Source organism: Triturus cristatus, chromosome 7 (assembly GCF_964204655.1).
Source record: "Triturus cristatus chromosome 7, aTriCri1.1, whole genome shotgun sequence".
Lineage (NCBI taxonomy): Eukaryota > Metazoa > Chordata > Amphibia > Caudata > Salamandridae > Triturus > Triturus cristatus.
Window position 1 is genome coordinate 1,525,469,055 of NC_140590.1, and position 24,618 is coordinate 1,525,493,672.

General features: G+C 44.4%; 1 protein-coding gene across 2 annotated transcripts in view; it reads left to right on the plus strand.

The window, feature by feature from the left end:
* The window catches only part of LOC146812303 (protein spire homolog 1-like), a 197,437-nt gene that overhangs the window by 48,948 nt on the left and 123,871 nt on the right, over positions 1–24,618 (plus strand). For both annotated transcript variants that reach the window (XM_085614578.1, XM_085614576.1), the window contains exons 6-7: positions 13,617–13,781; positions 23,407–23,481. In XM_085614578.1, the coding sequence (XP_085470704.1) occupies positions 13,617–13,781; positions 23,407–23,481 (240 nt within the window). The remainder of the gene's footprint in view (positions 1–13,616; positions 13,782–23,406; positions 23,482–24,618) is intronic.

Below are 24,618 nucleotides of genomic sequence, written 5' to 3' on the forward strand. Positions count from 1 at the left end.
TAACACAGCCCGGGAACAGTTAACTGCCCATATGCCACTTTCTAAAGTCCTACACGCACCACAAGGAATGCCGCTATAACACTGACGGTGTGCAGTAATAAGACAAGTGCCTGAATAACCCACAAGTACAACTTCAATGAACTACAGCTGTGCCCAGTCCTTTGTTTACCCGGTGCCCTGCCCACCACTGTCCTTGCGCTGTGATGCGGTGGCATAGGAGTGCTGCCAGAGTCCAGGCAGAGATGGCAGCAGAGAAGCAGAAGGAGGCCTCGGCTGTGGAGCAGCAGCAGAGCCCGTGGGCCAGAGAGTCCCCGCATCTCCGAGGCCGGCAGCACTCACACTGGGCTAGATCCCCCCCCGTCTGTAAACACTGGCAGCTAAGGACAACAAATTCCCCCCGGAAGCGGTAGCGACAGAACAGTACGGCTTCCTGTCTTCTGCAGAGGAACGCAGCAGCCCAGCAGAAATGACAGGCAGGCGAGGAGGAGGGGCTACGGAATTAGGAAAAAGGAACTAGAGTTACAGAGCGAGAGTAAAGCAGTACAGCAGGAGAAAGCGAGGCTGGCAGGGCTTTAAGTGGGCCAGGTCTTGTGCTCCCCACTCGGAAGAGAGCGAGGTTCAGAACCAAGAGCGAGGGGGGGAGGGGGAGAGCAAGAGGGAGAGGGGAGGCACAAAATGGATACGTGCGGGGGAGAAGGACGCAGAGTGGAGCTGCGGCAGAGGAGGAGTACTCTAATCCTGTTATCTAAATGCTTTTTAAATGATGAACACAAAGAAAAGGCAAAGCAGACCTGCAGGATTTTCCTTTTTCAACACCTATACGTTCAAGTCAGAATATGTGGAAATGAAGACTACGCCTTCATTTGGCGCTGGAACAAATAAATGAATGAGCTGTGCACGATTGAATAACTAATGTTAATATTTGAAAGCACACGCAAAATAAAAGCCATGCAGGAGTTAATAACTAATGCTGTTTTTTTGTTTGTTTGTTTGTTTTTTAAGCACACGCGTGCTTGTAAAAGAAAAACACACTGCTGGCACTGCAATCATAAGGGTGCCTGAGAGCGATGCGCTTAATGAGCCATGACGAGAGAGGAAAGCCAGATTGTGCGTAACCGTGCGCGTAACGGCACGCTTTAGGCCACACAAAGCGTGGGGTGAGCTTTTTAAAGCCCACTTACTAAAAGTCTCGCCATGGCAGCGCATGTGCTGGCTCATGCGAGACCTCAAAAGAGCACTCCCTGAACAAAATAAAAAATTGTTGATTTCCGCCCACATTGAATGTATTAAATAAAAAGAAATGAAGTCTGATTCAGAGTACTTTTGAGATGTAAAATAGGCCACCATTCATTCCAATGCAAGAACTCCACAAGAGAAAGTTACTTTAAACATCCAGTAGCCCGAGGGGTGGGAGAGAAATACTCCTGTAAGGGGGGGATCCAAAACTCACTGTATATATGCAACAGTCTCACTGTTGACCAGACACAAACATCGTTTTCAAACTGTTCACAGAATGTATGTGTGTAATATATATGAATGTGTATATAATATCTTATAGTTTTTTTACCAATAATGCACTTCCGTTAAAATAAGGTTGAATATTTTCTCCTGGGTATGCCATAGTGCAGTATTGGTTAATGCACAAGTTTCAGCGATTGACACCTAACAAACATCCTTCAGCAAAGTCCACAGATTTTTCTTTTTTCTTATAGCCTCCACACTCCTTTCATACATTTTGAGGTGACTGACAACTGTGACCAAGTCTGCAAATGAAGTTTTAATGAAGTGTAGATGTGTTATTCCAAAGAATAAGGCCTCGATTAATGAAGTTTGCACAATGCTATGCTGAAATATAGAGCAAAAGCATTGTGCAGCGCTATATTTACAATGCCTCTTGTCAGTGATGTCATCGGTCATGCTAAACTCGTTGCTTGCATGATCGTAAACACATAATTTACTGGCAGATGATTCTTTCCTGAGTTTTACTTTTGATGCACACGATCAGTAATCTTTATTCGATTTTAAAAGATAAAATACTACGAATGAACCGAAAAGGCAAACTCGTCAACCCTGTTAAAGGTGAGATACCCTGGTTATACAAGTGACCTAAATCTATCACGACTAAAACAGACAAGACCTGTATGTCTAACACCTAAGCAACCTATCATAGCGTCCTGAGCTATAAACCTCCACAAGAAACCTTGCCACATGAAAACAAGTTCTGTGTGGCTAAGAGTTGCGAATATAAAAGTGCAGGTGTAACCTGATAAAAATCTGTAGTAAAAAATAAAGGTTTCAAAACAAAGCATATGACGGAGAGTTTGGTAAAAAAAAAAAAGGGCAAATCCTTGATGCACACCTTTGTGTACAAAGCTCAGACCAATGCAAATGGGTAAGTCACATAATTTGTGTCCTTTTGTAAAAATGACACGCTCTGCATAGAGAGATTGCACAACTTGCCCATTGTTTGCCCCATTTTCATTTGCGCTGCGATTCCATGTAAATCTTTGAATGGCTTTAATAACTCTAGTTTTGCATAGAATCTTAGCAGTGTTTGTGCTGTTCCCATCCTGTTATGTCCACTTCATATAGATTATTGAAGATTGTTTTTTTTTTTACACACTTTATTAATAACTTTTAACAGTTATGAAATGCAATAGTCATCCTACAGAGGCAGTCTTTTGTTTTTATAGGAATAACATTATACATACTACATGTAATTATTGTATGTGTCATTTCTTGAACGATAAAACTCGAGGATAATGATCTCCAGTAGCGTCGCTGATATCAATGCAGTAGGATCCGATAACGTAAAACGACAATATAAAACGAGTATATTCCAATTAACAAGGAAACCCCATTTAACCATGCCCTCCCTCCCTCCCCCACCCGCTCCCCACTCCTGGTCAGTCTTATTTCGGTTTCTATAATTATATATCTATGACGTTAAGATATAGAACTCGAAGGGCAGCAGTGCCCTCGGGTTAGAAAGCCTGTGTCTGGGTCTCGAAACCAATAATTAAAGGGTCATATAGGAACCCTGTGTGCTAAAGGGTTGAGATATTCTGTGGTGGTAGTATGTCGAGTGATTCCAGCTTAAGCAGCATAGCCTCCCAGTCTATCAAGATGGGCTGTTTCCTTAGCCCCCTATCCTCTTCCCTGCGAAGAGCTGCACCCTCCGCCCTCCCCCACTGAAGCATGTCAGTCTGCCACATGGACACCGCAGGACCCCTAGGAGACTTCCATCGCATGGTAAGGGCTCTCACTGCCAAGATAAGGGCCAGGTCTAAAAACTAACTACTTTTCGCACTTTCGTGCGTCTGCGGAGGCCTGCGAGACAATGTAATGCGTCGTCCGGAATAGTGAGTCTTGTGACTTCACTCAAGGTGCCTCGGACTCCTACCCAGTAGTCACTAAGGCAGGGGCAGGACCACAGCATATGGAGGAAGTCTGCCTCATTTCCCCTACAATGGGGGCAATGATGCGGGGATTCTGGAAATATACGATGAATCCTCCCAGGGGTAAGGTATGCTCTATGGAGGATCATCATCTGGATAAACTTCAGTCTTGCGTTACGTGATACTTTTTTGGGGTGTTCAAACATGCGTTCCCAGGCTTTATCAGTAAGTTCACTATTGGAGTCCTCTGACCAGCGTGCCCTAAGGGCTGTGAGTGTAACTGCTGCATGTGTTCGAATCCCGGTGTATAACCATTGGACCAGGTGTCCCCCATTCCCCATATAATACAAGAGATGTACTAGATTATGTCGTGGGGGTTCATTCCTCTGTGGGGCCCAGGCGCATTTAATATAGTGGGATACAGTAGCGTTTAGCAAATATAAGCGTGGTGGTGCACCTGTATACTGCCGGAAAAGATCGTGGTCTAACATGGTACCATCGCCAAAGAAAGCACCGATGACATCTACTCCATTGTCTGCCCATTCCCGCAATCTGGTTTTTCTGAGTCTACCTTGTGGTGTGGGGATCCCCAAGAGGGGAATGTTCGGTGCCTAAGGGGTGGCTGGGGAGGTGTAGGACAATGCCTTTCTCCAGCATTGTAGAGCTATCGTCAATAGGGGAGGGCTATCCGCAGGGATTTTTGCCCTAGGCAATAGTAAGGAGTGCAGCTCCCCCCGGTCCAATCTATGGGGTGTAAATCCAATCTCCTGCAGATTTTTCCCCGCAGTCCAGTATGATAACCACTGGAGTTGACTGGCGTAGTAATAGGCCCTGAAGTCGGGGACTCCCAGACCGCCACTTCGGGTATTCAGTTGAAGCTTCTGCAGGCTCATTCGTCTGCGACCTGTGCCCCAGATGAGATTTACCAGTATAGTATTAGTGTGTTAAAAATGGACAGTGGGGGGACGACGGGCAAATTTACAAAGTAATATAATAGGCGGGGTAATATAACCATCTTCGAGATGGTGACTCTACCCATCACCGATAAAGGTAGCGATGACCAGAAGTCCACACTGGCGCGCAGGGCCGTTATTGCTCGCCCAATGTTGCCGTCAATTTGATCCGTCTGTATATATGTATGCCCAAATATTTAAAGGTGGTGGGGGCCACTGGTAGTGTGTACTCACCAAACTGCAGACCATTTGGGTATAGTGTTTCCCGGAAGAAATAGGCGGCAGATTTCTCAGGGTTTATAGCCAGACCTGAAAGACGTTCAAATTTGGCGAACATCTCGGGAAGAGGGTCATTAACTGCTGTCAGATCTCGTAAATACAGTAGTATGTCATCTGCGTAAATGGATAGCAAGTGGTCTGTACCATCAATGGGGATACCGATTTGGTCCGCCGAGCCTCTGAGTGCTATAGCCAGTGGCTCGAGCGCGAGCACAAACCGCAGCGGAGACAGTGGGTATCCTTGTCTGGTACCCCTATAAATAGAATATTGATCTGAGATGTAACTGCCTGTGCGTGCTCTGGCTGTAGGGGATGTATATAATAGGCGAACCCATTTGAGATGTGTCCGGTAACCCAAAACGCTGCAGTGTCGCAAACCTAAAGCCCCAAGAAAGGGAATCAAAGGCCTGTCGGAGGTCTAATGCTATGCAGCCCGCAAACTGGTACGCAGGTCGAGCAGCCGTCATTACGTAGTGTAACCGTCTATTACTAAGGGATGTGCTACAGTTCGGTAAAAACCCGCATTGGTCCTTGTGTATGAGTTTATTAAGGTGTGGTTGTATACGATTAGCGAGGGCCTTACTTAGAATTTTATATTCCGTAGCTAGCAAGGAGAGGGGTCTATAATTAGAAATCTCTAAACCGTCCCTACCCGGTTTGGGTATCGATGTGACCAGTGCTTGCATGGTGGAATGCGGAAGGTGACCAGTTTCAAAGGCAAGTTTGTATACTGATTACAGTGTGGGTACCATGGTCTCTTGGAATGTATGGTAAAATTCCACTGGTAGTCCATCCATCCTCAGCGCTTTATTGCGACGCAGGCCCTTAATCGCATCTCGGATTTCTTGTTGGGTTATGGGGCCATCTATGGCTTTTTGTACATTTTCAGGGAGTTTCGGGAAGGGAAGATCCTGTAGGAACTCCGTTATCGAGGAGTCCTCCACAGGGATGGGTGGTGCGTAGAGCGTTCTAAGATGTGCATAAAAGGCAGTGTTTATTTCCTTTTGTGTATTGACTATATGTCCAGTGGGTGCACGTTTTCTGGTTATGATTGGTGTATCTGGTCTATCCCGAACTATGCGGGCGTGCAGAGCACCCGACCTATCCGCCTCCACGTGTTTCCTCTGTAGGAATGCCCTGTGATCTATTGTCCGCAGTGTCTCCAGTGCGTCCGCATGATCAATATGGGTAGATTGCAGTGCTACTTTTTTATCGGGGTCTGTCACTGCCTTGTGTTCAAGTGTATTCATTCGATGTTCGATGTTCAATAGTCGTTGGTGTATCTCCTGCCTGGCCCCCACTAACCGTCCCATCGACTACCCACGTACCACCACCTTCAAGGCATCCCATTCTATCAGATTAGAGGAGGCTGTGTTCCAATTGTCTGCTAGATACTTCGTTATGGTGTCGGAGAGCTGAACGGAATGGAGCATCGTCCAATAACTGTGGGTGTAGTTTCCAGGTAGGAACTGGGGTAGGTACATTACCCCAGTTAAGTGTGAACTCCATTGGGTTATGGTCTGAGAAGGTTTTCGCTAGGTATGTAGCCTGACAGACCTGTGTAATGATGGATCTAGAGCAGAGGAATCTATCAATTCTGGTGTGAAGAGTAAAAGGAGTATTCTTTGTGGGTGGGGTGAAGGCATCGCCAAGTGTCTAAGAGCGCCCATCATAGATTATTAGAGATGTTAAACTAAGCAATTAATCAACTTTCAGCACCTCAACTGAAAGCTTGTAGACCCAATTCAGTGCGCCACAAGGTAGGCAAAAGCTATTGGCTCACACCCATGGTAGTTGAGCTCTTTACCCACTGGTGTCCTGTGGTTCATCTTACTATGGCTCCGCAAACTACGTCCAGTTCACCCTTTCCATCCTTGATTTTTAGTATCGCAAGGGTGATCAGTCAAGAGTTTTTAGGGAAGATTTGTGGGGAGCAAGTGCCCTGGAGTTAAAAGAAAGTACTTCATTCAAACCAAGAAATGAAATTCCCCACACCATGTGTGGTTGAGGTACAGAGTTGCAATCTCCCCATGAGGTCCAATGAAATGCTGATACCCTATTTGATGCCCTTTTCCCCCTTCTCTGCCTCAGTGAAGTTTACCCTCCTTGGATAACTTGGATAAAGATAACCGATCTAGGCGTAGATAAGGCACATTTGAAATCCCTATCAAATGCTCCAAAGGTTAGCTCATTGGTCTGTTCAGTGGTCTTTAGGCATACAAGTTTGAATTGGTAAATGTTAAGTTAATGGAAACAGGCTTCACTTTTGCATGTATTGTGCAGTCTCTGTTCATGCCTTTCTTTCAAATCCTTTATTTCGATTCAATGAATCATAAAAGAAATCATACAAGTGCATTTAAATCACACAGATTATCTTAATGAAAGAAATCATTCATTAATAAAAAATACACTATAAACTGGGGAGAATACAATTACAAATAGGGGAATTGCAACATAGTCCTAGCCAGAGATAAACAATTTGCATTTCATTTCGGCAGGTGAATTCTTCTAATATACCATATTGCTGCTAAGTACTTGCTGATAGCAAAAACAGTAGAAGGAGATAAATCACTTTTCAGCAGCCTATAGGCATCTAAATGTCGTCTAAATCCCCAACTCCTACAAATAGGAGCAATCCATTTCTTCCTAGATTTAGTGTACATAGGGCAAAAAAACATTAAATGAATATCGTCCTCCAGCTCACTAGAGCATGTAGGACAATTTTTTACGGTAGGGGGTTGCCACCTACTGGTGAGTGCTCTAACTGGAAGTGGGTTATATCGCCATTGTAAAAATAGTTTTCTCAGGGCGACAGGATTTATGTCATTCAGGACGGTTTCCAATCTATAGTGATCCTTACTGATTAAAAAAGTAGTGGTCATTGATCCCAAGTTCTCATTTGCAATAGTTGCCGAGAAATTAAAATTGTGGTATAGTGCAACAAGTTCTTTACGGGGTATAGTCGCACAGGCCTCTAGGGGTTTTGTCCAATGGGTCTGTAGGCCCAGCTTAATAAATTCATTTTTGACATAATTCAGCCATGGGATTTTGCCCAGGGCTGGGTGAAGGTAGAGTTCCATAAGTTCAGAGCGATAGCTCAAAAGTTCAGGGGTTGTCCAGAGACGCCTCCAAAAAGTTAAAGGCTTCACGCCGAGTTCCTCCCTTATCGGTCTTAGTCCCATATCGAGCCTAAGGGGAAGTAACGGCGTGCTAGGTGGAAGGGCAGACAGGTTCCGTAAGAACTTGTTTTCCGTAGCGGCAATCTCAGGGGCACAATCAATGCCCCAGAGTTCGCCGCCATAAATTAAAGCCCCACGAGCCTGCATTTTATAGATTTCCAGAGGCGGACCAATCGGATGGGTCATAGATTGGTTCCATAGTTTCAGGATTCCCCCTACCCTTTGATTTAACTTTAAATTTGATTTGATCTGATGGTGAGACCAGGTCATTTTCTCGTTGAGTGTTAGACCCAAATACTCGAAAGTGTGGACTCTTTCTAAGCTGGTTCCATTTATGGTAGGATTGGGTCGAAGGGAACTAGGGGGGTTGAAGATCATAAATTTGGTCTTAGCCGTATTGATCTCCAACCCCCGATCAATACAGAAGGATACAAAACCATCCAAGACACGTTGTAGCCCCATAGGGGTCTTGGCTAGAAGCAACGTATCATCGGCAAACATAATGGCCGAAATGCCAGTACCCGCAAGACGTGGAGCATCTCTGTTGGGTACATCATTTAAATGAGAAATGAGACCATTTACATAAAGGCAAAACAGCGTGGGCGCCAAGACACACCCCTGTCTTACCCCTCTTTCAACAGGGAAACTAGCTGAGGCTGCCACCTCTACCACATCTTACCCTCGCATAGTTGTTAGTATGGAGACGCACCAGTATGTGCAAGAGAGGCCCTGGAAGGCCTAGATCTTGTAGCACGGTCCATAATTTTGTGCGGGGAACTAAGTCGAAAGCCGCGCGGAGATCGACAAAAACTGTATAGAGGGACCCCCCCTCTATCTTTACTGTTTTCCAGAAGAGCATACACAACCTAAAAATCTGATCAGTTGTGGAAACGCTCTTTCGGAAGCCAGCTTGATAGTTGCTCAAGATCTCAGATGACTCAACCCATTCCATAATACGATTCAGGATCAGCCTCGAGAAGAGTTTTTGTGCAACGTCTATCAAGCTAATAGGCCTATAATTCCCAATTCTAATTCTGTTCATGCCAGTGCAGCCCTTTCTCATCCTCCCTCACCTCAGTGTCTGGATCCTCAGCCCCAGGAATGCAGGCCATGCACTTCCACACTAGTCTACTGATCCTAGTATTTCATCTCCCCAGACTCCGACTCCTAATATGTCGAGCAACTAGTCGGCTTACACATACTCTGTGCATGGAAAGTCCGCGCAGGGCCTGGTCTTCACATACAAAGCAGAACATGTAAAAGTGTTTTTCAGACGCTTGTTAACTAGGCCTCAATTTAAACCTGCCAGCTGAGTTTTACAACATGGATGTTTGCCCCTGCACCTTTCACTGTTCATTTTCTATAGCGCGCAGTAAAGTAGTCATGAGTTTTTATTTTATTTTTTATTTTCACAAGTATTGTACTTGCTGTTCTCGAAGCAATCTTCTAGCTGGTCACACAGCTGTGTCTTATGTTGAGCGCCTTCCGTGAGCTTACTGTACCCTATTCATTCATTATATTTTGCTGCTGTTCATGTATTTACTTTATTCCACCATCTCCGGATGACATTACCATAGAGTGGGCAGAATCAATATTTATGTAGTGGGATTAGTGCTCAGGTGGTAAGGCAATTGGACTTTTAATAAAATGGTGTTTTGATTTGCTAATAAAATCATAGATTTGCTCCCAGCATGATGAATTTGCAGTCTCTTCTATGAGAATTTCATATATAAACGCTTGATTTGTGGGGAGTGACCCAGAACAATTTCCGATTCGACTAGGGATGTTTCTCTGTTGATTGTGCTGCCCACTTGGGACTTCTCTGTTAAGCTTTATTTGCTATGAGTCTTCATGGCAAACATTCTGTATTTTTGATCTTATAATTAAACCCTTAGATTTATTCCTCTGATCTAGAATCGTTATTGAGTGGACCCTTTTACTTACTTGATTGCTTTTCTGAGATTTTGGTGTGGTGAAAGGTGCTTTCCTCGGGGGACATATTGCCTCATGAAATTGGGGTTTGAAACTGTCTGATTCATCAGTCCATGGGCATTCTCTTGAGGTAATTTCTTGCAGTGCAATGGTTGTGGGGGACCCTGCGCCCACAATTCCAGTCCAAACAGTATAATAAAGTGCTCTGTGAGTAGGGGTGTCCCCAAAGGATGTGTCTGACTGTACGCCTTGCTGAGGCATTTGTTAATGTGCCTGCATAATGGATGGACCTGTGGAGACTGTTAAAGTGAAAATTTAGGAAGCATTGTTAACATTTTTAACATTTCAGAAACTATCGTTTCTTACAACAAAAGACCAATTATGCAAACCACAAGCTGCAGGAATTGATTTGAACCCTGTGCGTTGTGTAAATGGCGAAGCGCATTGATATACCGAACTGCTTCATGGAAGGTTAATAAACACTGCTGGGTGCCATGGCCAGAAAGGCTACCCTTTATGATCTGTGCAGTTGGTAGCAAAGTTTAATTAGTGTTTCTTAATTATGTTCTATGGTGTGAATTGATCACATATGGCAGCGCATTTCTCTTCTGATATGAACTTCACAAGTTGCACTCTCTGGGGCTTTTGCAAGCTTTTCTAAATACCATGTATTGATCCAGTCTGTCAGTTTTCGCCTACCTGAAAGGCATCGAGCCAGATGCTGGTTGTTAGCTCAATTATGTTTTTAAGTTGTTTATTGTTCCTATTAATTAAGACCGTCCGTATGTGACTATATTGAAAGCAAGCTAAATTTCAGATTCCATTATTTGTGAGAGGCAGGATCTAGGCAACGCCCTGCCCGTAAACGCATAGCCAGTCCCCTAGAGATCAATAGTGTCTCGCGCATAAATAAGTGACATGTAGGGGGTGAGGGGAAGACCTAGTGGGATGGGATAGTGGAGAGGAGGAATTAAATCTCCATATTGGTGGTCATTCGACCAGAGGAAAAAACTTTAACTTACAAAAAGGCAGTGAATGAGATGGGACTCGCATTGTATTCCTGTCTCTTCTGTTGCTAACCTCCTCCCTTAAAGAAAGGGTGAATATACCTGCTTTGGTGACTGGCTCTGGCCTGTTTTGATTCTTCTTTCTCTCATGCAGGACTTTCAAGGTCTTTCTCTACAGGGGACAATGCACGTTAAGAAAAACTTAGAGGGCCAGGATTATGGGAGGTCTCCAAGCCAAACTGTAAAGAATTGACCTGAACCTCAGATTCCCCCTTTCTCCGCTCCCATTGGCTGTATCAAATTTTAAATTTGTCCGCCAGTCACTATCTCCCTTCTTTTCATTCTACAACAAATGCTCTTCAAAAAGTGTAGAGGCAATCTATTTGCAATTTTGAATTCCCTGAACATTTTATAACCTAAATTGGATTGGTGGGTTGGGGGGGGCATGTTTGGAAGAGTAACATAGGGTGGTCTGCATCAGATTTGTGGCCACCTTGATATCATCCTGCCTCTCTCAAGTGAACTTCATATATATTTATTTTTTTATTTACCTATTTCTACTGTTTAAAAATGTAATTAATCACCTTCCTAATCCCTAGTTTGTGGTGGCCTTGATTTCTGGGGGAACAGACGTTTCTGCTCAAATCAGTATTAAGAGTACTGCGACGTTACCACTGCATTGATTTCTGGAGGGAAAATCATCCTGTTAAAACCTGAAGGAATTGGTTGCAGGAAAAAGGCCTGGAATTGCACGCGTTACGTGCTTAAATTTGAGCATCAGTTTCCCTCTGCAATTTCTCCTTTGGTGGGGTTATACGAGCATCACTTGTAACCCTTCAGTAATATAGCAACCCAGAATTACCAATACTCCTGGTACCATTCGCATAGGACCTGGTTTTAGTGGCCCCAAATATAGCTGGACCCATACCGCAGCCCGTAGGCTTCAGTACAATTCGGCTCTTCATAAGCCTCTGCCGCGGTTTGCGATGTATTCCTTCTCAAACGGTATGATCATCTTCGTCCTTTCACTGCTTGTACCTTGTCTGTGAGATCTGTTGCCCCCTTACTGGAAATAGTACTGCTAAAGTTGATTCTTCTGGAAGCCTTTTCCATAAAATGTCCTGATCCCTCCCACATGCGAGTGACTTGTGCCCATATAAGAGTCTACTCAGTTTGAACTAACTTGAAGGAATATTGTAAATATTGCAGAAGCTGACACAAGGCCTCCTCTTGTCGAACAAAGTTGGACGCAGCTATCAAAAAAGGCCTGCTCTAGTTACTGACCGTGACCCTAGATACCTTGTTGAATAATTTGCCTTGGTAGGCTTGCTTGATTTTATTGGCAGTGGGTACAAATTATCGCTACATGGGTTTGAGTCTCACGAGCATCCAATTTTACAGCCAGTATGCTCTATTAGAGAGCGCTAATTCTGTAGAACGTGTTTTTGTTCTAGTATGCAATTTAAGGCCATCACTCCTTATACAGTGGTCACTTTAGTTAGTCAGTGCCAAATGACAACCTAATGTTATTTGCATTTAAGTTGTATTGCCGCAGGGGCCTTTCAGCTAAGTTACAGGTGCTTTTCTTGAAAGAATCGCCATGTTAAAACATAAAACTGATTCAGAGGGATTTGTGTCCTTTTTTCAGGTCTGCCGTTCGCCACAACATTCTGATTTTGCTAAAAGTACATATGTATAATAGCTTACAGGGATTTTCAGCCAGCCCTCTGCATCCATTTTTCTGTCGTTCACATTTTTCTTCTACCCACTACAGCATGTTAAAGTATACAAAAATATGAATGAATTAATCTTAGCTGCTGGTGATTACTCGGCATGGCATCCTAGTCCATTGTTGTTTTGCACACCATACCACCTGAGTTTGGACCTAGCCATATACGAATCAGTCTTCACTGCCCTACTGGGAACAGTCCAACCTGAACCGCTAAGGCAGGTTCTCCCTGAACCGAAACACAAGCAACCCAGGACCGGTTTGATCCTAGTTGGAGTGCATTAGCCAGGTATTGGTCCCAGTGACAGAACCCACGTCTGGGCATACCTACTCCACTTAAGGTGACATGCTAAAGTATGCAACAAAAAAAGTGATGGATAGAATGCTTGATTTCAACTTGGCCACTAGTAAATACTTTGGCCACATCCCAGTCATTGATGTTTCGCACACCATGCCACCTCCGTCTGGACCTAGACATATGCAAATCAGTCTAGACCCTGCTCCAATGGGAACAGTCCAGCCCAAGCTGCCACTGTATACCTTAGTTTGCCACATGCTGTAGTGTAAAAGAAGTATACAGAGTATCCGCTCTACTTAAGTCATAGGCTAACTTCACTGTTTGTAATTGCATTCTACTATTTCACAAAGAGCAAATCCACATAAAGTAGTTGCCTTCTCTGTCAGAAACGACTCTGGTAATGTGTGCCTTTTGAGTGTTTTTTGTATTTTTTTATTTTTAATATTGTGATGGCCCGACTGCTTCCTCAACAGTGTTTTTATGGAAAGTTGGCACTTCTATCACACACAGACCAGTATCCATTTTGTATACTTTGTAAAGTGTTTTTGTGTCTCCACCTTTTGTTCGCTCTCCTACTGTTTACAATGTTTTAATGTTAATGAAAAATTAATTTGAAGTTACTCCAGTTGTTAAAAGTAACTTGCGCCTCTGTAGGTGTGCTTTCAGAAGTCCTTTAATTTTACTTTATCCAGTGTAGTCTTCGTCACTGCATGGTTTTTGTGCATGTGTTCCATTCCTAAAAATTCATTGAAAAGAAGCAAGGATTTGTGTTGAGAAAAATTTGAATCTGTGTAGGAAGTCAAATGATGTGCTATTAACCTTGATCTCTGACTCCTTCTAGAGTCTCCTATGGCTGAATGTCATAAAAGAATTGCGAAAGGGCATTCAATTGAATGCCGCGTCAGAGCGACTGTACAGGACACTGCCGGTGAAATACGAGCGTACCCCATTCGAACACTTGATGGATGACATCCGATACAGACGGTATACACTCACGAAAGCGACGGTATTTACATGAGCCTCATTGTATTTTTTTTTTTTTTTTTGTGGTTGTATGCGGTGGATATTTTAGACAATAGTTTGTTGAAAAGGCATGGGTCATTTCATCCACTTCTGAAAAGTGTGATCAACCAAAACACTGGACGATGCAAGCTCTCATTGCTTATGGCCAGCACCCAGTGCCAGGGGGTCAGAAACCAGTGCTGGCTGTTACCTAGCTGCTAATGTAGAACTTCTGTGATGTTCCGCAAATATTATCTTAGTGATTCTGTGTCCGGGTGAGGCTCTGTTATGCTTTTGTTCTTTCTCTTTATTTTAACAGCAGCCATTTTAAACCACAAGAAACTACTTTTCCCATGAACACCAAGGAAATGACAAGTCAAAGTCCACAAGTCCTTCCTCTGCTTGTAGCCTGGTCCCAACATGGTCCTTCCTCTTGGTTCACTCCTCTTTCTTCACTGCTCAGCCCCAAGTTAAGGGCATACGGTGGTACTTTTCTCTTTGGGGCAGTACGTGAGTCTGAAGACAAACTTGCGCTGCACGGAGAGACTCGTAAAGGTGTCAATGCCCTGGTAGGGCGGGGCAGTAGACCTCACCGCAAAATATAATGAGCAAAACGTTGCGTAAGGTACACAAAAATATCCCATAACTGAAAGGGAATATGTAAAGGATTCTGATTACAGCACCGGAGAAATGTAGCAACGTAAGCCCTTAATCAATGCAATAAAACATTGGCATGCAGGAGAAACAGAAAAAACGACTTGACTTGCTTCTGAGCAGCGAAGAAAGAGGAGGTGCGAACTTAGAGGAAGGACCACATTGGGACCAGGCTACAAGCAGAGAGGAAGGACTTGGACTTTTGTCTTTTCCTTGGTGTACATGGTAAAAGTAGTTTGTGGTTTAAAATGGCTGCTGTTAAAATAAAGCGAAGGAAAAAAGCATAATCCCCGCCTCCGTGTCCTTAATGAAATTGAAACTTACCTAATACCAAAGCTAGGTGAATTTTCATTCTACCCACACACCACAAATGAAATGTGTGGTCTGTAACCGGTTTTAGATAAGACTTCTCCAAACTATACTCATGATACTTTCCACAGCAACAGGAACTCATGGCTTTTAGACACACTTCAATGGGCCCAAAATGGCTGATGTTAAATTCTAAGGAAAAATACTTTTGGACCGTAAACTCTAGAAAACCAGCACTTTAGGAAAACTTAGTGATGCTTTACTTCAGCTCGGGTGATGGTGTTTGTTTCCTGTGTTTTAGACTGGCTTGTTTCGAGAGTAGAACCCTATCCAGATGTAAAACTTATTTTTGGAAGAGTTTGTGAATATCTAGGCAATATCTTTTCAGATGGTTGCAACCGTTTGGAAAAAATGTTTTTAGTTGTTAGTGAATATACTTATTCATTTTGCTGTGGCTAGAGTTTTTCTTAAAACGTTGCATTTCTTTCCTAAAATGACTTTTGAATTTTCACTGCTATTGCATACACTACTTTTCTGGGGAGAATATATATAGACATTGTTTATCCAGTATTAGGGTATCTTTCATAGATGCACATGCCTAAATCATTCCCCGTCGTCGGGATGGGAGTCCCCGGTACAGAACTAAAGTAATGTCTCACTAGACATATAGAGTAATAGGCCAAGAGCCTCACCTTAGTAACATATCCACGTCCTTTTGTAAAAAAGGATCAAACTTTGGAGAGGAGCCAATCGGCTATCACCACCCTCTAGAACCTTCCTGGAAGGAGCTCTAGTCCCTCAGATTTTCTACTGCACGTCGTGCTAAGGGAGTTTCCTCTGAGCTCTTCTCAGCATTCCTTGTTTTTGGCTTTCCAGTGCTTCTTACTTCAAAATTCCAACTTCGGGAGTGAAGTTCTCCAATTCTTCATGGCAGACACTCCTAAGAAGGGCCTTTTTAGGTCTTGTGCTTCCTGTGGAAAAGAGACTTCATGTGGACGATCAACACAAGGACTGTCTCTACTGCCTTTATCCGAATCACCCTTAAAGGACTGTAAGGTATGTTGTACCTTTTCCTCCAAGACCCTCAAAGATCATGAGGGACGCCTCTTAATTTGGCTGCAGAGGCTTAAAGACAAAGATTCAGTACTGTCTTCTGAGGAAAGTGAGGGCTCTTCAATATCTTCGCAGTCCTCTCACAAAAGACAAAGGGTGGCTTCTCCAGGCCCTTCGTCGCAGCCACCTCAAAAGAAGGCGCATAAAGTCTTCAGAGGTCCCTCCTAAGGCTCTTTCAGCGATGGTTTCTCCTCAGGAAGCTCTTCACGCCTTCACAAAGCCTTCATCCACCCCGTTGACGACCTCGTTGACGGTGGCTTCAACGAGGAAATCTCCATCTACGGCATTGAGTGTGACCTCGTCGACTACGACAGTTTCAACCTCTGTCGCTCCTGTCATTATCCACGTCGACGACTACGACTCCATCGTCGACGGCCGGTAGGTCTGTCTTGTCGACGCTGAAGATAAAGAAGACATCGACGTCCAAATTGGCGTCGACGCTGCACTCGCTGACGACTGTGTCGACGAGGACCCCGTCGACGAAACCTCCATCGACGACACCGTCAACGACTGCTCTGGCGGGACCTCAATCTACCATGGTGTCCATCGACGCTTCACCGTCTACGACTATACCGTTGACGACAACGGATTCCAACTTAAAAAATACGTACGTACGTACATCTGAAAATCACTAAACGTACGCTGACGCCGGCCCTGACTTCACCTAGTAGGGTCCAGCTCTTGCCTCCAGCACATCTTTTGGAGGAAGAAGGTTCTGATGATGGCAGTATGTTTCAGACGGCGACAAGCCCATCTCAACTTAACGTTAAGTACCAGGACAGTTCAGACTATGAGGATCAAGGGCAGGAAGATCAGGCAGTTTCTCCTGAAGAATACCATCTGCCTCCACCTCCCATGGGTTGTTTACCGGCATCTCTAGTTTCTGACCTGCGATTCCTCATTTCGGACTATAAGCAGAGGTTTCCCACTTCTGCAACGTCTTCACATACAGTTGTGTCTCCACTGCCAAGACCAGGGCCTACACCATTGAGTTTGCAGTCTGAGCCTGTCACACCTCCACCTCTGCTTTCTTCAGACGATGAGGAGGAGGATCAACATGAAGAAGAGGAACTTCAAGATTCCCAATCTAATCGTGATGAGTGGGACGATTATGTACTCCCTTGTCCAGCTTCACCAGTGCCTGCTCCAGCTGACTCCCCTCCTGAGGACATTGGGGGATTTCACAACATAGTGCAAAGAGCGGCGCAGCGTTTTCAAATACCTATGCCTTCCCACCAGCAGGATTGCTTCCTCTGTGATTTTAAAGAGCCTTTTTTAAGAAATCCGTCAGATCTATCCCTATTATAGATTACATATGGGATCAGGGTGTTAAGAAAATGCAGAACCCTTCCTCGATACCTCCAGTGTTACCTCGTCTGGATAAAAAATACAGGGCTGCAGATACTGCTCCAGCTTGCCTAACCGGCCATCCTAAATCAGACTCTGTAATCACACAAGCTGCCCAATGGAAATCAAAAAATCCTTCCGCTCTGCTGACCGCTCCTCCGGACAAAGAGGGCAGACGGCTTGATAATATCGACAAGCGTTTCTCGTCCATGTCTGCATTAACAGTGCGTGCATCCAATTCTTTGGCACTGTTAGGACGCTAAAGGGCAGATGTGGGCAGATATCGCTCCATATCTTGCGGCCTTGCCAGATGACTCACAGGAAGAAGCAAAAAAGATCTTGCTGGAAGGCGAACGATCTGCATCCGAGATCATAGACTGTGTGAAGGACATTGCCTCTACTGGATTTCGCCAACTGGCTGGCGCAGCTGTACTACGGTGCCAGGGTTGGCTAAAGGCAACTTTGTTCCGACCGGAGGTACAAACAAAAGTTTTAGACATGCCCTACGATGGTCAGCTTCTCTTTGGAACACACATCGATGAGGCTCTGCAGAGTATAAAAAAGGATACCGACACGGCTAGGGCTTTGGGTACCCTCCAATTCAAGAACCCATCTTTTCGTGGCTCAAGGGGAAGAGGTCAAACATCTGCCAGAGGTGATTACCAGCACCGCTCTTCCTTTTCTTCCACTCAGCAATATCGGCCACAATACCAGCAACGTCAACAGCGATCCACCTACACTAAGTCTTCCTTTTGTCGCAAAGGAGGTCAACAGAAAGACTCTGCTCGGCGACAATGACTTCACACTACCGACTGTCTCCAACTCCTCTCTGCCCTCCAAAGTTGGAGGAAGAATTTCCCACTTTCTCAACAATTGGAAGCAAATCACAACGGACAGTTGGGTCCTGCAACTAGTTCAATTCGAACATTCACTAGAATCCATTCAAATTCCTCCCCAAACCCCTCCCCGACATATGCTTCACAAAAATTGACATGCTCTGCTCCAGGAACTTTCACTTATGCTCCAGAAGGGAGCTATAGAAAGAGCTCCTCTACGTCAAAGGGGGGGGGGGGGAAGGGATTTTACTCAAGTTTTTTCCTAATACGCAAAAACGAGAAGAAATGGAGACCGATATTAGACTGGAGAAATCTCAACAAATTCCTGAAAAAGCAGTCATTTCGTATGGTTACCATCCAGGAAGTACTACAGCTCCTCAATGCGGACGACTACATGGTGTCTTTAGACCTTCAGGATGCCTATTTTCACATCCCGATCCACCGCAACCACAAAAAATGTCTGAGATTCGCAGTAGCGGGCAGGCATTACCAATTCCACGTCCTGCCGTTCGGACTCAAATCGGCGCCATGCATTTTTACAAAATTCCTTTCTCCGGTGGCCACATATCTCCGACAACACCATCAAGTCTTTCCATATCTGGATGACTGGCTCGTCAAAGCACCCTCTCTAGAAGGTGCGTCCAGGTCTTCCGACGCCCGTCGAAGACTTTTCCATTGTTTGGGGCTTACTCTCAATCAGGACAAGTCTGTCCTTCAGCCTTCCCAGTGTATAACTTTCCTGGGTGCTACTCTCGACACGCTCCAGAAGAAAGCGTTTCCCTCACAAGAGCGAAAAGACAAGCTTCTTTCCTTGGCGCTTCGCATAAGATCCAAAAAGTCTTACTGTGCCCCTTTTCAAATCCCTGCTCGGGATGATGTCTTCCTGCATTCTACTAGTTCCACACTGTCTCCTTCACATGCGCCTTCTTCAAGAAGCGCTTTCAGCTCAATGGGTCCGTGTACGGGTTCATTCGACGATGTCATCCAGGTGACCCCTCAGGTGATAAAGGCTCTACGGTGGTGGATTTGTCCTCCGAACCTTTCTCAAGGCTTGCCTTTCTTGCTTCCTGCTTCTCCACATACCATCAAAACGGATGCGTCCCTGGAAGGTTGGGGAGCTAACCTCCAAGAACTCCAGATCAGTGGGAAATGGTCCCTTTCTGAAAGGAAACTCCACATAAATCTCCTGGAGCTACGAGCGGTTTATCTCGCTCTTCTGGCATTCCTACCGCGAATCGGGAATTCTCTAGTGCTTGTACGGACCAACAATACCACGACAATTCACTATTTAAACAAGCAGGGAGGGACTCGTTCTCTAACACTCTCTCATGAGTCGCAAAAAATCTGGAACTGGTTGCTACTTCACAACCTTTCTCTTCAAGCAGAGTATGTTCCAGAAACACACAACTTTCTGCCCGACTCTTTGAGCAGGCAACCGACCGCATGTCACGAATGAGTTGAATCAGCGGACTCTCCATCGCTTATTTGCTCAATGGGGCACCCCTCTTCTGGACCTCTTCGCTACCAAGCAGAACGCCAAATGCCAAGACTCCGCAAGCTGGCATCCCCAAAAGGGATCTCTAGGGAATGCGTTTTCAATCGCATGGTGCAACATCTTTGCATACGCTTATCCACCAATTCCCCTGATTCCCAGGGTTCTCAGGAAATTGAAAGCGGAAACTTGCACGCTCATCCTGATAGCTCCAGCTTGGCCACTCCAACACTGGTTCACGGAGCTTCACCTTCTCTCCCTGGAACCACAGATCTGGTTGAAACAGTTTCTCTCTCTTCTAACTATGAACAACCAACAAGTCCAGCAACCGGATCCAGCATCTCAGATTATCAGCTTGGCTCCTGAGTTCAGAATTCCAGGGTCTAGACATGCCTCTGGACTGTAGAGCAGTTCTGGCTCGAGCAGAACAAAACCTATTCCTTAAAATGGAAGAGGTTCTGCATCTGGTGCAAGTCAAACAAAATACAACCACTTTCATCCTCTCCAGAGCAAATACTGCCTTACCTTCTTCATCTGGCGAAATCTGGTCTCGCTCATGCCTCCTTTAAAGTCCATCTGGCAGCAATATCCCATTTCAGGAGATCCTCTGCAGGCCCTTCTCTCATCGGTTAATCAAACAATTCCTTAAGGCCTGTTTAGAACATTCCCTCCAGTAAAGACTTTACCTCCTTCATGGCAACTCAACATGTTTCTAGCTCAGCATATGAAACATCCTTTTGAGCCAATACACAAAGCTGATCTTAAGTATCTCTCCTGGAAAACAGCACTCTTTCTAGCCCTTACCTCGATGAGTGAACTTCATGCTTTTTCAATTCAACACCCTTTCCTTCAATTCAAACACGACAGGGTTATACTACGCACGAATCCGAAGTTTATCCTGAAGGTTCCACCATCCTTTTTCTATACGCACATTTCTCTATTGTTTTATTCCTATGCTATTTCATTGCTTTTGGTACTTTCTATTTTCACGTTGATATGTTATCTGGTGAATTCATATATACTGTACCTTTCGAAATGTGCTTATTGCTTACTACTCTGATTCAGGCATGTGAATCTATGAAAGATACCCTAATACTGGATAAGGAAGGCGTTACTTACCTGTAACTGCGGTTATCCAGTATTGGTATCTTTCATAGATTCACATGCAACCCACCCACCTCCCCTGGAAGGTCTCTTTTGGCTCAGTGATACAACTACTTAGCACTGTGCTTACGAAAATCTGAGGGACTAGAGCTCCTTCCAGGAAGGATCTAGAGGGTGGTGATAGCTGATTGGCTCCTCTCCAAAGTTTGGTCCTTTTTTACAAAAAGACGTGGATATGTTACTAAGGTGAGACCCTTGGCCTATTACTCTATATGTCTAGTGAGACATTACTTTAGTTATGTACCGGGGACTCCCATCCCGGTGACGGGGAATGATTCAGGCATGTGAATCTATGAAAGATACCAATACTGGATAACCGCAGTTACAGGTAAGTAACACATTCCTTACATCACATTTGCAATAGAGATGGTACTGAGTTAGGTTATAAAAAAAAAAATCAATTTTCAAAATATTTCGTTAGGGGAGAGGCAAAAAATACAGTGTGATACAGAGGTGTGAATTAAATGTGCTATCTATAGTCTTGTATGGATATACTACAATTATTTTAATTTCATGATATAGTAGGTGATAAAGAGTATTAGGAAACGTAGTTCCTCAAAGTTAAAAGGAGCATGGTTTCTCTAAATGGAGCTACCCATAATTATTCTATTGGTTGCTTCAAAGTGCTCTTTGGAAACAAACCAAGGGTTATGAAGTAAAGCCAATTTTGTTTTTGACCAAGCTAGAATAATCTATAAATCACGGAGTGATTATGGACCAACGTGAGAATTATGAGCTAGCGTTGAAGAGTACAGACTAAACGCTGTAATATAGACTCTTACCTTTATTGAATAGCACTGCAAACTTGCCTCACTGAGAACCATGTTCTCCCCTTGTCACAAGGTGCATTTAGATCACACTGCTCTACCCGTGGCCAAGCCTCTAAAATGAGACACATTGTGGACAATACTGTAATGTACATGTTGAGTATTAATCAAAGTCATTCGTATTAATCGCAGGAAAAAAGCGAAAGCTTAAGCAACCGCAGCAACGACTATGGACAATATACTTGCCTACAAACTACATTAACCAACGTGCTTTGGATGCCGATCCGCCCTCAAGGGTGGGGACTACAAATAAATGAGGTGAATTATTGCAGCTGTTCTTTTCTCCAGAAGCCAGCCAGTGATCAAGGGAAAACATTTCCAGAAACGAGTTTGGCAATTGCCCTAAAGATGCTATGCTTTAAGACTTTACGCTTGGGAAGGAATAATCTGTTTTGCTGCTGCCTGCCTAATAAAGATGGTGAAATTCACGTTGTGTGGCACCTTCACTGTGTGAGCGGTTTATTGTTTGGAGGTGTGTGTCTGCGTGTGTGTGTGTGTCTGCGTGTGTGTGTGTGTGTCTCTGTCCCCCATCACCAAATCAGTCCATACCACAATGCTTGCTTTCCCCAGCTGGTACCGACCTCTAGGGTGGACTGCCCCCGAATACAATTCTCCATCAAATGAATGATGCCGTAGTCTCGGAACGGGTTGCTTTTCAATTTATTCGGTTGGCACAAATATTGCCATTTCACCACCAGCCACGCGTTGCAGTCAAACTGGTCTTGCTCACTGTGGTAGACAGGACTGGGTTGAAAGGGATACATGTGCACTTCAGAGCTGCTTTGAAGTAACCCCACATCAGAGGCACTTTTGGCTATAGGTACTTGATTACTGACCCCATCAAATCGGACACTACTGAACCTGTAACTGAAGCTCTGCCAGAAGAACTACTGTGCTGGTTAAAGGACTCCACTGGACTGCTGATCCGAAAGGCCCACTTTTTTGTTTCTTGCCTTGCTGCCTGCTGATATCCGACTCTGCTGAAGGAGAGCTGGACTGTGCCTTCACTCCAAGTGATCTCCAAAGGCTTGTTGGCTTGCCTCCTGTTGCTTGAGACTCAATCGGTCTCTCCCCTGCTCCTGTGCCTGATTCACTGGAAGTGGTTCAAATACTTGCAACTCAGATTTTGATGCATCTCCTATCTGCATGTAGCAGAACCGGCAAATCGCCACTGTCGCCTCGGAAGCAGTGATTTGCCTCCAGAGATCAACGCATCGGACAGCATATCTCTGCCGCTGCAACATGGTGAGATCGCATCTCCTCAGCTGTGTGGCAGAATCCTGCACATCGCTCAAAGCCTCTTGACTCAAGCACCCGTCTTTGGAACTGACGCATCACCTTCAGTGCATGGAGAAAATAGAAGCATCCTGTGTCTGCAGGCCTCGACATAGCTGTATCTTGCTCTTTGCGACCAAGAAAGATACTTTGTTCACTGGGGCCGGCATGGGTCTGCTAGCTGACTGCACTCCATCGTAGTTGGCCTGAACTTTGATTGTTCCAGGTCCGCGCAACCTAGTGTTTTTTTTTTTTTTTGTGGGGTGGTTTTTTTTTTTTGCGCTTCTTGCTTTCAAGTGCTTTACTGTTTTTATCCCTTTTAAAAATTCAATATCCAAACTTGTACACATTGGATTTTTGGCATTTTGGTCTTGTTTTGTTCAGAATACAATCTATTTTTCTAATCCTTTGTGAAGTCTTTTTTTGTCGTGTACACATTGCCTCTTAAGAAAAGCCTCACTTCTCTGTGCCAAGCTACCAGAGTATGAGCACACGTTATCTTTTAGTGTGTAACTAGCTTACCCTAACTAAACCAGTAATCCTAGTTCTAACACTTAGACTGTGAAATGTTGGTCCTGCCTTTTTATTAAGGTAACTTTTTATTCTTTTCAGGTCACGGTCTCAAGCAGAAGTAGTTTTGAGCAGTCTTTTCTGGATTGGATTTCATCTCGTCCCACTCTGAGACCGGTATGTTACCCTTGCTCTTAGGCACTTAGATTTACTGAATCAACTAATTACACAATTGCTACACATGTTGGAAAGTGACAGCCTCTTGAATGCTTTACTCTCGAGGTGCTACCACTGTAAACCAGACTCTTTACAGACTGAGATCTCCGTGGCGGTGGCAAGATCTGACAAAAAGGCTATCTTGTCATCTCATCCCACCACTGACACATTCCCTCTTCACTATCCACCATCAACCCTGCAGCCACAACACCAGTCAAACACAAACACTGTTCATTTAAATATCATGGTTGTATGCAACCTTTCTTCTTACCGCTTTATTCTGCATCATGTATAGTTTCAAATGTTCTATGCATGTGGCCGTACTGTTGTCTAGCAATGTAGACAGTACCCTCTTAAATGCTTCGCTTCAAATTTGAAACGGTTTCTCAATTAGTTTGTCGCTTGCAAAAACATAGCTATGTTTAGTTTGTGTTTGGTTAGCCCTACCTATATTTCCAACTTAATTAAATTGCATTTCTTTTTTGTATTTGGCCAAAGGATTCACAGAGGTCAGATGGGCAAACTGCAGGTACTTAAAACAGCTGTGCCCTTTAAGGAGCTGACATGTGGGTCAGTGTGCACCTGCTGCTCCCACAGACACCAGCAAGGAACATATGACCAAGCATTCTGTGACACAAGAAAGTAAGGTGCCTTCTTTTTAGGGTGACCAGGCTAGCAATTGCTCCCCCCCCCCTTCTATGTGTGATTCTGAAGTTACTTTTCCAATTACTAAACCATTTTTTCAACAAGTAGCTGTTACTTTTTGAGGACTTAAAAGGCTTCTATCACAACCCTTGCTACCACTCTGATGTGGACTGTGTGAAGCCTCCATCAGTGGTTTGCTGTTGAAGGCGTAGTTCTCTCAGTGCTCATGAAGCTAGCAACCTCTTTGCTGAATTGAGACATCCAGGGCAGTGGAAGTTGGACAGTTTAGATGCCTTTTGATTTTTTGACCATAGCAGGGCACTTCTGTATGTTCGACCCGCTAGTGTAGTGCAAATCCCAGCTTAACATCAACTCTACAGACTTGCCCGGTTAGTGGTTTTAAGGCCTAAAATTAGGAGGCCAATTGATGACCAGCAAAAACACACATTACTT